The sequence below is a fragment of the Leucoraja erinacea genome, chromosome 13 (assembly GCF_028641065.1).
Source record: "Leucoraja erinacea ecotype New England chromosome 13, Leri_hhj_1, whole genome shotgun sequence".
Classification (NCBI taxonomy): domain Eukaryota; kingdom Metazoa; phylum Chordata; class Chondrichthyes; order Rajiformes; family Rajidae; genus Leucoraja; species Leucoraja erinaceus.
Window position 1 is genome coordinate 32,896,637 of NC_073389.1, and position 16,958 is coordinate 32,913,594.

Genomic DNA, 16,958 nt, shown 5'->3' on the forward strand with positions numbered 1-16,958 from the left:
GTCATGTAGACAATGTATCTTTCTCCCCTGTCAGTCACCAACATCACGGATATTGGTCTTCAGCTAATTTGGTTTACACGTTTTCCGATCAGGAATTGGCATAATGCACTGGATGTAGTCAAGCCTATTGCCACAATATTATTGAAGACCCTGCGGATCTGGGGAAATCTCAACCCAATCTGAAGTTATATTTGGTTTAAGATGAATGTTAGGTGCCAATTATCTAACCATAGTATCCGAGGAAGTGCTTTGGAGTGGATAAAAAAAACTTGCTGTTTCATGTTGGAATAAATGTTCTTTTCAGATTGGAATGATGTAATCAGTGGAGTACTGCGAGGATCAGTTCTTGGCTTGCAATTATTCACTGTTATTTATCAATGACCTGGAGGAAGGAACAGAATGTCATGTTTCTTAATTTGCCAATGATATGAAAATGTGGAAGATGGGTGTGGTTCTGCTATAGGATATAAAAAGTTTGTGAATAAGTGAAAGACCAGCTAACTGATTTTCAAGTAGGGAAGAATAAGGTCATGCACTTTGGTAAGAGAAATCGAAAGGCAGATTGCTTAAATTAGGCTGTGGGCCAAGGAGCTTTATTCTGCAGTTTCATGACCCAAGTCACCAAACTACATGAAATTTTCACATATTGTGTAAAATATTTTATATAAATCACCCCTGAAACTCGATATGAAGAAGACTTGCACATTTTTATTAAATTAGAGAAAAACCGGAAAAATGCCGGGAATTTTTTTAGTCCAATCAAAGCACATTTAACACTGAAGGCACACATTTAACATTGAGTTGTCTGCCAGTTGGCCAATCACGCGCTTTGTTTCAGGCTAGCACACAAAATGGCTGAGGGGGCTTCACAAATGCCTGTTTTACTGGAGATTCCGATGTGTTGTTCTGTGGAATAAATGTCGTGGAAACTTGCAGCAGGTAATTGTATTTAGTGGGAAAAGCATTAAAAAGGCTGAAGAAAGTGCTGCGAAGTGGATTAAAGTGCAAGAAAGTCTTCAAAGTCCCTGCTGATGTGCTGGAACACAAAGAAGGCCCCCCATGAATCAACTCTAACTGAAAGGTAAGACTAAAGTCTGAATTTATGAAAATCTATCTGTATGGAGTTTAATTAATTTAATTGCACCATTTTATAATGTGAATAAATTCATTCATTCATTCATTCATTCCTTATTCATTCACTCACTCACTCACTTACTCATTCATTCATGAAATTGAGGGCCTAAACTATAACACAGTCAATTAAACATTGTCACTAATGCCAGCTTGTAGTAGAGTAATAAGTCTTTAACAAATAATCTCGGAGCTGCCTGCGAAAACTTACCGGGAAAAAGTGCTCCGACCGCGGGGCCTAGGTACTCGCGGTAAAGTGAAGCCGCGGTCTCAATTAATAAGCGGCCGATTCGCGAACGCGGAGCCGCGGATCATCTCCGGGGGGGAGGGGGGGGCTGTACATAGTGCCGTCTGTAGCGGTCGTTTACAGACCCCGAGAACAGGAGAAAAATGGAGGGATATCGATCGCTCTTTACCGCGAGTACCTAGGCCCCGCGATCGGAGCACTTTTTCCCGGTAAGGTTTCGCAGGCAGCTCCAAGATTATTTGTTAAAGACTTATTACTCTACTACAAGCTGGCATTAGTGACAATGTTTAATTGACTGTGTTATAGTTTAGGCCCTCAATTTCATGAATGAATGAATGAGTAAGTGAGTGATTGGCCAACTGGCAGACAACTCAATGTTAAATGTGCTTTGATTGGACTAAAAAATTCCCGACATTTTTCCGTTTTTTCTCTAATTTAATAAAAAATGTGCAAGTCTTCTTCATATCGAGTTTCAGGGGTGATTTATATAACTTTTTTTACACAATATGTGAAAATTTCATGTAGTTTGGTGACTTGGGTCACAAAATCCTATTTCTAGACACATTTTTGATGCTTGGCCCACAGCCTAAATGGAGACATTCTGAAAGTGAAATTTCTAGTGCATGGATCAATGAAAAAGATAGCAGACAGGACCAACAAGCAATTAAGAAGGCAAACAGCAATTTGTGCTTCATTTTGGAGTTTAAACATAAGGGTGTTTTGTTGCATTTGTGAAGGGTCTTGGTGGGATCTTCACCTGAAATACGGCGTACGGTTTTGGTCCCCTTATCTAAACAAAAAAATGTAGTAAAACTGTAGGCAGTACAAAGGCAATTCACCAGGCTAATTCCTGGAATGGGATGGTTATTCTACCACGAGGGACTAAATAGTGTGGGCTTGTATTCCTTAGCCTTTAGAAGAATAAGGTGTAAACCTATTCAAACATAGAGGTTTGCAAGGGTGCTTGTCAGGATAGATGTTAGAATGTTTTCACTGGTGAGAAAGTCTTGAACAGAAGGACATATCAACAGGATAAGGGGCCAGTCATTTAAAAATTAAGTACATAGAAATTTCTTCTGTTAGAGAGTGGTGAATCTTTGGGATTCTCTGCCCTGCAAGTTTAGTTTAGAGTTACAGCGCAGGAACAGGCCCTTCTGCCCACCGGGACCACACCAACCAGCAATCCTTGCATATTAACACTAACCAGCACACACCAGGGACATTTTTACATTTACCAAGCCAATTAACCTACAAACCTGTACGTCTTTGGAGTGTGGGAGGAAACCAAAGATCTTGGAGAAAACCCATGTTGCTCACAAGGAGAATGTACAATCTCCGCACAGACAGCACCCGTAGCCGGGTTTGAACCTGGGTCTCTGACCCTGAAAGGCAGCAACTCTATCACTTTGCCACCATGCTGTCCTGAGGTGATTCTTATCAGTTTTGGACACTTTATATTGTTGCATGTTTATGTTACCTATAATATATTGATAAACCTGCATTTCATCACATCTTTCTAAATTTAGCTATTCTGAATATTGATGACGGTGCCCAGTCTCTTGAAATTCCCAACTCTGAATCTCCAATTAAGGAGGAAGAACAAGAGGGACAAATAAGCCCATATGAATATGTTGTTGTAAAATCAATGGCAGTAGGTGGAGAGTCTTTAAACCTGAGGGTAAGTATCCTACACATTTATTCTCATAAAGTTTGGCAGTTATCAGCAAAATATACAGTTCACTCTTGCTCTGTTCCAAATTGAGGTACCACCAATTTACCAGTCTTGCTCCCGATGTTACATTTTATTGCATGAAATTCATGGAATTGGAAAGGATAGGAAGAGGAATTGAAGAGAACGTTCAAGCTAAATTTAGAAAAACTGGTGGAGAAAAATGAAGAACTATCAACTACGTTATTCTGACTATAAGATTCAGATTCAGTTTCAACTTTAATTGTCATTGTCAGTGTACAGTACAGAGACAACGAAATGCAGTTAGCATCTCCCTGGAAGAGCGACATAGAATATGAGCAATAAATACATCTATTTCCATGCATACAGTCATAGTGTTTTCCTGGTGGGAGGAGTGTCCAGGGGGTGGGGTGATTGGCAATCACCGAGGTATATTGTTGAGTAGTATGACAGCCGCAGGGAAGAAGCTGTTCCTGGACCTGCTGGTCCGGCAACAGAGCGCCTCCCGGATGGTAGGAGGGTAAACAGTCTATGGTTGGGGTGAGAGCAGTCCTTGGCGATGCTGAGCGCCCTTCGCAGACAACGCTTGCTTTGGACAGACTCAATGGAGGGGAGTGAGGAACCGGTAATGCGTTGGGCAGTTTTCACCACCCTCTGCAGTGCTTTCCGGTCGGAGACAGAGCAGTTGCCATACCATACTGTGATACAGTTGGTAAGGATGCTCTCGATGGTGCAGCGGTAGAAGTTCACCAGAATCTGGGGAGACAGATGGACCTTTTTCAGTCTCCTCAGGAAGAAGAGACGCTGGTGAGCCTTCTTGACCAGAGTTGAGGTATTGTGGGTCCAAGAGAGGTCCCAATAGATGCAAAAATAATGTACAAGGGAAAAAACTATAAGAAATACTGGAGTAGCACTAATAGGATATTCAGCACCTTTGGACCGCTCCATTTAATAAGTCATGGCTAGTGTACACCAGTGCTACATCCCTGCACTAACCAAACTTCGCTGACCACTGAGTTCCTCCCAGCAGTTTGTTTTTATTACACTTAATATGTTCAATGTAAGATTATTGCAGTAAAAGATCTTTTTAAATGAAGATGCTGGAAATCTGAAATTAAAATAGAAAAATGCTGGAAATGTATTCAATACTTCAATCAGCATGTGTGGAAAAAAACATTTAATATTTCAGGTCAATATTTCATCAGATCTAAAGGGGATAAAGAGAACAACAAATTTGTTTTAAACTGGAAAGAAGACAGGGCAGGATAGGTAGTGCAAAGACAATATATTTGATTTTTAGATGGGTTAATAGAGATTTAAAATTCAAAACAAAATCCTTTTGGAAACAATGTGAAATTTCAGGGCAAAACAAAAAATCAGCTTTCACCATAGTAAGGGACTGCAGAAAGTATCCCTGTTTTATGTATTGATTTTTTTACAGAAGCTGGTTTCATTTCCAGGACTTTCATTGGGAAACTACTACCTTCTGCAGGGAATCTTGCATTTAGGAATATATTTATTATACTTCTCTGTGGGCGCTCAAGGGAATCATTGGTAATATTTCATACTCCACCTTGGGGTTCTGCAAGATGTATCGATGGCCAATTGTATGATGCCTAAGTTCTACCTTCAGCCTGTCAATGAATTGGATGGTTAGCGTTTTATCTTTTAGGTTTTCCCATGAGTTAATTTAACAGAAGTATATAAAATGTGATAATTTTTATTTCCATCGTTAAATATGCATGTGGAACAAAATGTAGAATTTTCAAGTTTTTATTTGTCATTCTACTTACTGTACTTGGTATCAATTGATTCGACATTTTGCTAAAACATTGCCTTCTTATATCGTTCCATTTACAGTTTTTAGCTTTAGATTCAGCCCCACGATCTACACTAATAACCTGTGCAAGTCCTTCCTATCAATTTCCTTTAAATACAAATTAAGGGGTTTCTTTGTGTGAGCTAAACAGTGTTTGAGTGTATGGATGTTGTATAAGGTCTTTGGGGTGAAATTGAGTTAGTTTAGGTTTGAGATACAGCGCGGAAACAGACCCTTCGGACCACTGAGTCCGAAGCCAACCAGAGATCCCCGCACACTAACGCCATTCTACGCACTAGAAACAATTTACAATTGTACCAAGCCAAATAACCTACAAATCTCTACGTCTTTGGAGTGTGGAAGGAAATTGGAGATCCCATGGAAAATCGACGCAGGTCACAGGGAGAACATACAGACAAGCAGCCGCAGTCAGGATCAAACCTGGGCCCCTGGCGCTGTAAGGCACTAATTCCACCGCTGCGCAACCATGCTGCCTTGTACTCAGGAACTTATATTTTTAATTATTAGCTTTCCTATACATTTTAAAGTATCCAGTCATCCCTATGACTTAATACAGTGAATTGTGACATTACTTGATATTTCATACTTTACAATACGCAATAATAATACTTGCTTTCCAATATCTCTAACCAAGTTTCATGAAGAATGACAACAATATCCTTTTCAAAGTGTGGTAACTGTGTAATTTCACACAATGTAATTTTTATTCTTGTTAAAGTAAATTGACAGCTAAAAAAAATGAAGATTATATTCAGTTGCCAAAAAGTTTTTCCCATCTTATTTTTCATCATGTGTTATATTTTAGGGATATTTTATTCATCAGCTTCCTGACATGACCAGACTGGTTTCCACATTAAAGGATCTGAACCTGTCATTCAATAGCTTTCGGGACATTCCTACTGAGGTGAGAGCAATATATTGTCATCTAATCAGTGTGGGTTTTTTTCCGACATGGACTGTACCTTAGCAATTTTGCAGTAAAACTCCTCCTGGCTATTTGCCATACATAGATTAATAATTGAAATATAGTCATTAAGGATGCTGTAAACATGAATTAAGTAAAACAGTTAGTATCTTATTACAACTTAAACATCGTACTAAACAATTGATTAATAATTTACAAATTCAGTAAGGGATTACCTAATATATATTAACATATGGTGCATTGCTATGTAACTTGGTATATCAAATCTACCCTTCTCCTGTCCTTTCTTCCGTAGGCCCTAAGCTTCTCTGTCATCCCCGAGTTGCCTCCCTCCCCCCCCCCCAGTCCCACCCCACCCCCCCCTTTCTCCTCCCCCACCCCCCCCCCCCCGGGCTCCTTTCCACCCATCTCTCCCTCTGAATTTACATTTCACTCATTTCTCTCCTTATCTCACACTGTCAAGTTTCCTTTTCACTTCTTGACTTTATTACCTACTACACCCATCTGCCAATCAAATTCCTCTTACCTGTATCTACCTATCACTTGCTAGGTTTTGCCCCACCCACGCCTTTCTTTTCTAGCTTTCTCCCCCACTACTTAAGACTGCAGAAGGATCCCGAACCAGAACGTCATCTGTCCATTCCCTCCACAGATGCTTTCTGACTCATTCTCCAGCATTTTGTGTTTTTCTCAACATCTATTGGTTTCTCTTTCTATATTTGATCACTATTATTGATCTTTAAAGCATATTAAGATTTACATATTTCTGTTGTCTGTTTTTTCCTTAAGATTTATCAATTATCCTGCCTTGAATTGCTGAATTTACGAGACAATCCAATTACGGAGATTTCTCCTGATATTGAGAAACTGACCAACCTGAGAATTTTTGACATTTCTTTCTGCATTGTTTCAGTTCTGCCTATTGGGTAAGGTGGTCCAAATATCTTATAGAATCTAATAAACATTTTACCATGCACTAATCATAATTTGGTCATTTTAAAACTGCTTTTGAGTGTGTGCTTGAAAATGTTAACTGTTCAGATGGCATTAGATTTTCAACATTCATTTTCCCAAGCAGCAAGCCAATGACATTTTTTGCTGTAAAATTAGGATTAGATTTATGACCTTGAGATTTAAAGGTTAATATTCTGGAAGCATACACTGGAACATTTTCGGGCTTCCAGTATTTTCTGTCCTTATTGCAGCCTTTAGATCTTTATCTATCAATAGTTTTGTAATTATGTAAAAGATTGTTATGTGCAGGAAATTATGCTTGTCAGCTTTGTGGGGGAATGCATGAACATTCTTATTTTCAGATTAGTTTATTGTCACTTGTACCGAGGTACAGTGAAACCCTTTTTATTGAGTACTAACCATACTTTTTCTGAAGTATATGTGCATACTCAAAATAACGTCACCATTATGTAGATTTATAGGTGACTGGGAGGGGGAGTGGGTTCCTGCTGCCTCCTCAATTTGCAAACATCTGAACAAAAATCCACACCACTACAAAAATCTGCACCACTACAATGACAATAAAGTAGTAAAGTAATTTTCCAATTACTTACCAGACTTATTTTTCCTCCAATATTGCCAAAGCATTCCTGTTTCTATTTTCTACAAAATTATGGAAAAACACCTTTCTGTGTTATTATGTTTTATTTGTAAACCTTGCCGATACTGTCATTTGCCTAGTATTGCACCAGCAGGATCTTGCTAATTGCCATCTTACTGACTAGGTACAATGCACAGATTCATCAACTCTATACAAAATAAGGTTTGAATTTCATTTTCAATTGCACAAATATGGAAAAAAATCCCAACTAGCTAATCCTAACATTAGTAGATGGTTGTAAATCGATACAATGATGGAATGCATCATGATCTATAACTAACCTTACTATTCAGAGGGATTTGCTAACTAAATTGCAGCTGAGGATTTGCCATTTATGTTATTCCAGTTATAAAATTGGACTTCACAAGTCTTTGAAAGTTGACAAATAATGCCGATAGAATCAAAGTGCATGAGGGCCAATAATATGACTACCCTGTATGTCATAGGATGTGCAGAAAATGGGTCTTCAGTGTGGAAAGAGAGGATTTTGTTCTTGTTCCACTAATCTTGCTGACTGACAAATAGATGTAGATCAAGAGTAGCAAGGTGCTCAAATTGATTACCGAACAACTGAAGGCATATATAACATGACTCTTTGAGCAAGTCATGGCTTTGTGCTGTACAGATATGTGCTGCATCTGATGAAAAATTATACAGATGTGAACTGAACACAATAGAGAAGCTTAAACTTCTTAATTCAATGGCAACAAGAGGAATGACCATGGGAGGAGGACCACATGTGGCTGAGGTGCCTGAGTTTGTCACACCACGTTTGTTGTGTATCCTGTCCACTCAATAATTAGTAAATTCATACCTCGCCTGCAGCGAGTTTGTTGTTTCGACTTTTTTTTAGTATGTCGAAAAGTATGTTTTAGTGTTTCTCTCTGTGTCTTGTGTGGGGGATGGGGGGGGGGGGGGGGGGGGGGGGGGGGGAAATGGGGCGAAACCATTTTTCAGGCACCTACCTCGATGGAGATGCAACTTTCTTCCTTGTTGCTTCTTTGCCCCCCTTCATCGCGGCCCTACAGCTGGTTTGGTGCGACCTTTCCTGGAGTCGGGCCCAGAGCTTCAGCGCTGGCGCAGCAGGAACTTTAACATCGCGGGCCAGAGCTTCGGCGGCGCAGTGGGGACTTTTAACATCGCGGAGGTCGCCGGAGAAGTGTTCTGACCACTGGCCTGCGGCCTACAACATCTTGAAGCCTTGGGCTGTGGAGCTTCTGGCGGCAGGCATGGAGCGGACCTTCTATCGTGGAGCAGGCAATCCGTCGCTGGGGATCGCCGGAGAAAAGCTCCGACCTCCGGCCTGCGGCCTACAACGCCATGGTCTCCGGTAAGGAGGTTGCTGATTGGGAGCTCCGGGCCGCGGGGTGTGCTCAACCTATCCCGACGCCGGAGTTCCAAACATCCCAACCAGAGGGCTTGAACATCGGGCCATCCGTAGCAGCGACTACGGAGGGTCTGGGCCCCGACCAGGGGTGAACAAGGGAGGAGGAGGAAGACTGTCTAAACCAAAGATCCTATAGCTGAACAAGATAGCCCACTCGACGAAAAAGCCGTAGTAGGGTCATGGGTAATCTTCAGCACCATTTCCGTAACCGGCTTCATCTCCACACCAAAGATCCTATAGCGGAGCAAAGATACTAATGCGGAGACGGAAGCTAGTTATGGAAACATCCTCGTAAAAATCTTCTCCTCAACAGCATTTTCTTTCTGCCTCTGCCTCTGCCTCACAATAAAAAACAAAAAAATGCCTATGTTCCTTCCACAGCGTGTGGGGAGTCTGGCCCGAATCAGCACGGCTGGGACGCCAGGGTAAAGTTGCGGGGAGGTTTGCAATGTATTTTTATGTAATGTTGTCCCTTGTCTGGGCCTTGAGTCTGAAATAAAGTTTATCATTTATATATAAAAATCTTGAGAAATATATATGTGTGTTATATGATTATATACATCTATATCACTTTCATATATGTGTGTGTTTTTTTCCTACACAATCTAATCAGTTGTATGGTCACTGAATAAAATCATCCTTAAGTTATACATCATTTGTTAATCTTGCTCAAAACAAATTTTATTTTGTTAAATACTTCATTTAGATAACCCCACCATTAGTCAGATCTCATTCCACTCTCTGGCTATTGGGAAGACCTGACCCATTTTATTGTTGAAAAACAATTCCATAGACACAAAAAAACATTAAGGAACATTCCAAGAGTAGAGCAACTGGAATCTTCATATTGCTATTATTTTACCAAATACCGCAGTTGTGAACAGTGTGATTAGATGAATTACAGAGTGCAAGTTTAATACAAAAATCAACTCAAACACAGCAAGTCAAGTCAAGTCAAGTTTATTTGTCACATACACATACGAGATGTGCAGTGAAATGAAAGTGGCAATGCTCGCGGAACAACAAAACAACCAAACAAATTATAAACACAATCATAACACACATATTATTTTACATAATAAATAATAGAAGGAAAAACGTTCTGTACAGTTAGTCCCTGGTGAGAAAGGCGTTTACAGTCCGAATTGCCTCTGGGAAGAAACTCCTTCTCAACCTCTCCGTTCTCACTGCATGGCAACGGAGGCGTTTGCCTGACCGTAGCAGCTGGAACAGTCTGTTGCAGGGGTGGAAGAGGTCTCTCATGATTTTGTTTGCTCTGGAGTTGCACCTCCTGTTGTATAGTTCCTGCAGGGGGGTGAGTGAAGTTCCCATAGTGCGTTCGGCCGAACGCACTACTCTCTGCAGAGCCTTCTTGTCCTTGGCAAGCAATTCCCGAACCAGATGGTAATGTTCCCGGACAAGATGCTTTCCACCGCCGCTGCGTAGAAGCACTGGAGGATCCTCGGAGACACTCTGAATTTCCTCAATTGCCTGAGGTGGTAAAGGCGCTGCCTTGCCTTACTCACCAGTGCTGAGGCGTGTGATGACCATGTCATATCCTCAGAGATGTGGACTCCCAGATATTTAAAACAGTTCACCCTATCCACAGGATCCCCATTTATACTCAATGGAGTGTACGTCCTCGGATGATGTGCCCTCCTAAAGTCCATGATCAGCTCCTTCGTTTTTTTGATGTTCAAGAGGAGGCTGTTCTCCTGGCACCAGAGTGCTAGATCAGCCACCTCCTCCCGGTAGGCCCTCTCATCATTGTCTGAGATCAGGCCCACCACCACAGTGTCATCAGCAAACTTAATTATTGAATTGGAGCTGAACCTAGCCACACAGTCATGTGTGTACAGGGAGTACAATAGGGGGCTGAGGACGCAACCCTGGGGCGATCCTGTGCTCAGGGTGAGGGACTTCGATGTATTCCCTCCCATCTTGACTACCTGGGGCCTGGCGGTGAGAAAGTCCAGGACCCAGGCACACAGGGAGGTGTTTAACAATATATTTTTTTTAAACCTTAAAAAAGAAAATTAACAGAATTATAATTTATTAACATATTAATCATGAACAAAAAATAACAGAATTATGAATCTAACCCTTATCACACACACTAACTGTCCCCCCCCCCGCAACGCTGATTACACTGCGAGAGGGATAACCAAAGTTGGGTCGAGTTTACTGAAATGGCCGAAGAAATGGCCGATATTCCGCTCCGTTGCGTACTACACGTCAGCCCATTGGATTTCGCAGAAGTGGACTATCTTGCTCTGCTATAGGATCTTTAGAAACATAGAAACATAGAAATTAGGTGCACAAGTAGGCCATTCGGCCCTTGAAGCCTGCACCGCCATTCAATATGATCATGGCTGATCATCTAACTCAGTATCCCCTACCTGCCTTCTCGCCATACCCTCTGATCCCCTTACCCACAAGGGCCACATCTAACTCCCTCTTAAATATAGCCAATGAACTGGCCTCAACTACCCTCTGTGGCAGAGAGTTCCAGAGATTCACCACTATCTGTGTGAAAAAAGTTCTTCTCATCTCGGTTTTAAAGGATTTCCCCCTTATCCTTAAGCTGTGACCCCTTGTCCTGGACTTCCCCAACATCGGGAACAATCTTCTTGCATCTAACCTGTCCAACCCCTTAAGAATTTTGTAAGTTTCTATAAGATCCCCTCTCAATCTCCTAAATTCTAGAGAGTATAAACCAAGTCTATCCAGTCTTTCTTCATAAGACAGTCCTGACATCCCAGGAATCAGTATGGTGAACCTTCTCTGCACTCCCTCTATGGCAATAATGTCCTTCCTCAGATTTGGAGACCAAAACTGTACGCAATACTCCAGGTGTGGTCTCACCAAGACCCTGTACAACTGCAGTAGAACCTCCCTGCTCCTATACTCAAATCCTTTTGCTATGAAAGCCAACATACCATTCGCTTTCTTTACTGCCTGCTGCACCTGCATGCCTACCTTCAATGACTGGTGTACCATGACACCCAGGTCTTGCTGCATCTCCCCCTTTCCCAATCGGCCACCTTTGGTCTAAACTGTATTGCCTTCCACCATAGTGAAGAATGCTGTGGTGGATGGCTGTGTTGAATTGTGTTGTGTATTGTGTTCTTTTTTAATTGTAACGCTGCATGGTAAATTATATTTCACTGCACCTTATGCTGCATGTGACAAATAAATTTGAATTTGAAAGGTGTCATTAACAGTGTTACCAACTGACACTAAACAATAAACTGCTAATTAAAGCTCCGTTTGGGTGTCACAGGATCAGTCCGCTCCAGACCTCATCACAGACGGTCAAAAAGTGGATGAAAGTGCTGAATTTCAAAGGTGAGGTGAGAGCCAGTAAAGCAGCATTTGACTGACAATGACTTTGGAGAGGCTCATACTGGTCAATGGATACTAAGGATAAAACATTGCAATGACTGGTGCTATCTTTCACAAAGCTAGATATCATTGTTGGAGGTCAATCATTCCAGCTCTCTAGGGCATTGCTCCAGGACGTCTTTAGATTAGGTACTGATTGTGGAAGATCAGCCATGATCACATTGAAGGGCCGAATGGCCTACTCCTGCACCTATTGTCTATTGTCTATTAATTAATTTACCTGCATAATCCAGAATCTACCTGCATAATCTTCAGAGCCATGTGCATGCCATCTAATTATACTCTGTACATGGCAAACCAGCCAGTCAGACCAAAATGCCCATTAAATCTATCAAACCGTGTTGGTGCTGAAGTTGTTGTAGTTGACAACACTTAAAAACAAGGCACTTTTCATTTGCCTACCAAATACACATGAGATGTTAAAGATGCCTGGGTAGGTAGAACGTATGGGTAGTGAACATTGAAGCAAATCTTGTTCCAAATAGTACCAAGAGCTGCCATTACTGGCCATAATGGCAGTAATTGCATCCGGTAGGCGGCGCGGCTCTGGCCAGCAGCGGCCTCTGCAGCCTGTCCGCGTTTTATTATTTTTTGTCGGTGTTTTTATGTAGTGTTTGTTATTTTATGTTGGGGTGTGTGTGTGGGGGGGGGAAAACTTTTTGAATCTCTCCCTGCACTGAGACCCGACCTTTTCTCGTCGGGTCTCAGTCGTCGTTGAGGCCGTAACGAGGAGCGGCCTCCAACAGGAAGAGACCGGGGGACTCAGGTGTCGACTCACCTCACCGTCGCGGAGCTGGCCGGGTCCGGAGCGGTGGAGGAGCGCTGCTGCTGGGTGCTGTTGCTGCTGCTGCTGCTGCTGCTGCCGGAGAGTCGGAGGCTGCTGCTGCAGGTCTGTGGACGACGGCGCCGAGCCCACGGCTCCCTGGGGGGAGACCGCTTTTCGGGGCTTCTGCGGCGGCGACTTCTCCCGCCCGAGTTGCGGGGTCGAAGAGCTCCTGGAGCGGGGCCTGACACCGCTGCCCCGCGCGGCTGGAATGGCCGCGGACTCTGCGAGCGCACACCGGGGGCACCAACACCAAGACCCGGTGTGCGACCTCGCACCACCCGGCGTGGCTTTAATGGCCGCGGGACAATCGCCATCGCCAGCCGGGGGCTATGACTTTGACTCTGACATCGGGGGGGGGGGGGGAGAGTGCAGTGGAGAGATACGTTTATTTGGCCTCCATCACAGTTATGTGATGGATGTTTATGTTAAATGTAATTATGTTGTGTCTGGGGTCTATTTGTGTGTTATGAATGGCTGCAGAAACGGCAATTCGTTTGGACCTCCAGGGGTCCAAATGACAAATAAATTGATTCTGATTCATAAGACCGTGGATCTTCCTGATGTGATCTTTGGAAATATTAAGAAAACTAAAAAAAGTATGTGAACACCTGAGCTCAGATTTTTTCCTCTGTGTGCAGGTAGTTGAAGAATGGCCAAGCTGTTCTTAAAGGGCCTGTCCCACTTGGCGATTTTTTTCGGCAACTGCCAGCATCATTGACCGACGTATCAGGGTCGCCAAAAGATTTTGAACATTTCAAAACCCAGCGGCAAGAAAAAAAATGTTAAAGCTTTTATGATCCTCTTTGGCACATAGAATTATGTGAACAGCTGCCAGTGATGAGTGCCTTCAGAAAGCTGCTGTGTGTTTAAAGTTTATTGCCGAAAATACCAGTCAGCTCTTTAGTGTGTAATTTAGGTTTTTGCCATACTTTTACGGATGATAAAAACGTATTTTACAGATTTACATATTTTTTCATATTGTCTGTTTCTTCTTTAAGATATATCAATTCCCCTGCCTCGAATTGCTGAACTTAAGAGGCAAACCAATTGCACATTGGAAATGCTGATGACGAGTTTGGTTTTTGCTGTGTAAGTTAATGGAAAATTACAGCGCTGAGTGGGAAAATACTAGGTTCTGTTGCAGTTGTGATGACAAAGTAAAGCCCCTGTCCCACTTACGTGCCCTTGGCACGCTAATTACGCGACCTCTTCGTTGCGTTGCGTTGCGATGGTCCCGCGAGAGTCATGCTCGACTTCATGCACCTGCACAGCCGTCTGGAGCGCGTGCCGTCATTTGACGATGGACATAAAATGCAGGAGTAACTCAGCGTCTCTGGAGAGAAGCAGTGGGTGATGTTTCGGGTCGAGACTCTCCTTCAGTCTGAAAGAAGGGTCTTGACCCGAAACGTCATCCATTCCTTCTCTCCAGAGATGCTGCCAGTCCCACCGAGTTACTCCTGCATTTTGTGTCTATCTTCAATTTTCTTGGCCCCGCACTGGTAGTAGAAGTGGAGGCAGATCCGGATGTGCAACGGCCGTGAGCCCCAGGCTGAGTTCGATGATCGTTTGCCTGCTTCTGCTGCTGTTCGAGGTGAGACGTTGCGTTGCGCCAGGGTCTTGGGCCTGTCCCTCTTTGGCTGTCAGTTACGCTACAGGCCGGTGGCGCGCGAAGATTTCATTCGGTACAAAATCCCGGAGAGACGCGCGATACCGCGCACAAGTCCATACCCCTCCGCATTTCTCAGTGGGACCGGCCCCGCGCGGCCACACGATGCCCGTGCCAAGGACACGTGTGGGACAGGGCCTTTAGACACTAACTTTGAGGAACCTGACTGTTTGTGATAATGAAACCATGCGCTTGCGATTCAATTGTTTGAGTCATTTAACCTGATCACTGGTGACAGGGGTGAAAATCGCTATCAAAACATGGGGGACTTCTTGGTGGCCGCACACACACACACACACACACACACATGCGCGAGGCTTCGGAGGCTTTGGCCATGTAATATCGGGAGCTGACCTGGTTGGTGACCGTCTCCATACTCCAGCTGCAGCAGCTTTGTCCGCCCCAAATCGTGGGGCTTGAATCGGCCCATACACGGCTTAAAATCGGCCGTGGGATCTTCCATCGCCCAGTGGGGGCTTCAAGATCGGGAGCATCAATTGCCTCGACGCAGCAGTTTGATTGCCTGACCGCGGGCCGATTTTAAGCCACACCGGGTGATGAAAGGTCCCGCAAATGGGCCGATTCAGCCCTTAGAAAGCGTCTGATACCCGCTTGAATCTTTCAAAAGCTACAAAGTGATAAATAACACTTAAACAAATAAAACTGAAGCAAATAAAGGCAAACAGAAGAACCAACCTTGGAGGGGAGAGAGGGAAATGGGAAAAAATACTAAATAACGTGAGTGACCGTGAATGAGGGATTTACCTGCAAGCCAGCCAGGAAACCTGTTCAACCGGAGCCCTTAATGAGTTGACCCATTTATATCCAATACCCGTTTAAATCTTTCCCGTCCACCGATACATCCAATTAGTTCAAATGGTAATTGTACCCGCATCAGACAGTTTTAAGAAATTCTCCGTGAATACCTTCAGTAATACTTGAAGGTCAAAACTCAATTGATAATAAATCGTGTTAATACGATGTTAATAGTGTCATTTAACAAGCGCTTAACAGTGACCGTTAACAGATCGTTTTCGTCTCAGAGGAATCAAGTGATAAACGACTCCAATCGCTCAAGTATTGTATGTTTGTGTAATGGATGAGCATGGAGGTATTGTCCCCCACCTCTCAAAACATGGGGGGTTTGTTCTCTCAAGGTGTGGATTGTTTTCTTGCTGAAATTGATATTGTTTCTTGGCTCAAGTCATGGCTTTTAAAACATGGGGATGGGGGGGGGGGGGGAGGAAGAGACACACATTTTCCTGGCCTTTACTCACACAGGGACCACACACACACACACTCTTGTGCATCCTCCACCTTTATCCTCCAATGTCAACATCAGTTCCTTAGTTTAACTGACGTTGAGAGCAAGAAGGTTGTTCTGGCACCATTTGGTCAGTGTTAAAAGTGGAATATATGATTTCTCTAAACAGCTTCTTGCTTTACATTTGCAGAGAACTTATTGGTCGACAGATGTTTGTTTCAAGGACAATCAGAAAGAAAGACTTCCTATATTTTTTACAGAAAGAACTGCTTCATTATAGCTACCTATCCTGCTCTGATAACTATTTTTCATCCATGAGCCTTGCTTGGGTTTGAAATTCAGGGTAAAATATGATTAAGGTTCCTCAGTCACTTGCCGTTAAATTGTTTGAGATAGTGTCTTTGAAATGAAGTATTAAAATGAGCTCTAGTCTACTTGTTGACGAATGCTGCATGATGGAGAGCGGGGATGCAGGCAATGTATCAGTCTCACAGCTACTTTGACTCGGGTTCAAGTTGCAGCTGCTACGGCAATGCAAGTTTTACACATTCTTGTCTCCCCACAATGGAAATTTCCAGACGAATATGGATGCTTTGGCCATTGGAGCTTCCAAGTTTTAGATTAGCAAACTTTGTGTGGAGAACTTATCCAGAAAAATAATTAGTGGTGGGATAGAATAATTCCATCATCCTCGTTTCAGAATTTGAATTTATCTGCAAATAAAAAGCTGATAATAAATGTGAGCATCAAGTTGTTGGATTTTTGGAAAAGCCCAACTGGTTTACTTATGTCATTTAGGGAAAAGGATCTAGTTTTTTTGCCTGGGTTTGGTTTAAATGCGACTCGATTCGGTGGTCCACTTCCTTTTAATTTCCCTTTGAAGCTTAGTAAAAAACATAGTTGTATCAAGCTGAAACAAACTGTTACCAGTATTTCGGGAAGAAGGAACTCCATCACCTGTT

At 42.9% G+C, this 16,958-nt stretch overlaps 1 protein-coding gene across 5 annotated transcripts in view; it reads left to right on the top strand.

Moving 5' to 3' along the window:
* LOC129702822 (leucine-rich repeat-containing protein 63-like) overlaps positions 1-16,958 on the top strand; it is a 49,258-nt gene that overhangs the window by 16,915 nt on the left and 15,385 nt on the right. For 4 of the 5 annotated variants that reach the window (XM_055644829.1, XM_055644833.1, XM_055644834.1 and 1 more), the window contains 3 exons: positions 2,905-3,056; positions 5,714-5,812; positions 6,623-6,759. In XM_055644829.1, coding sequence (XP_055500804.1) covers positions 2,905-3,056; positions 5,714-5,812; positions 6,623-6,759 — 388 coding nt within the window. The remainder of the gene's footprint in view (positions 1-2,904; positions 3,057-5,713; positions 5,813-6,622; positions 6,760-16,958) is intronic. The other variant, XM_055644832.1, reaches the window with a different exon arrangement.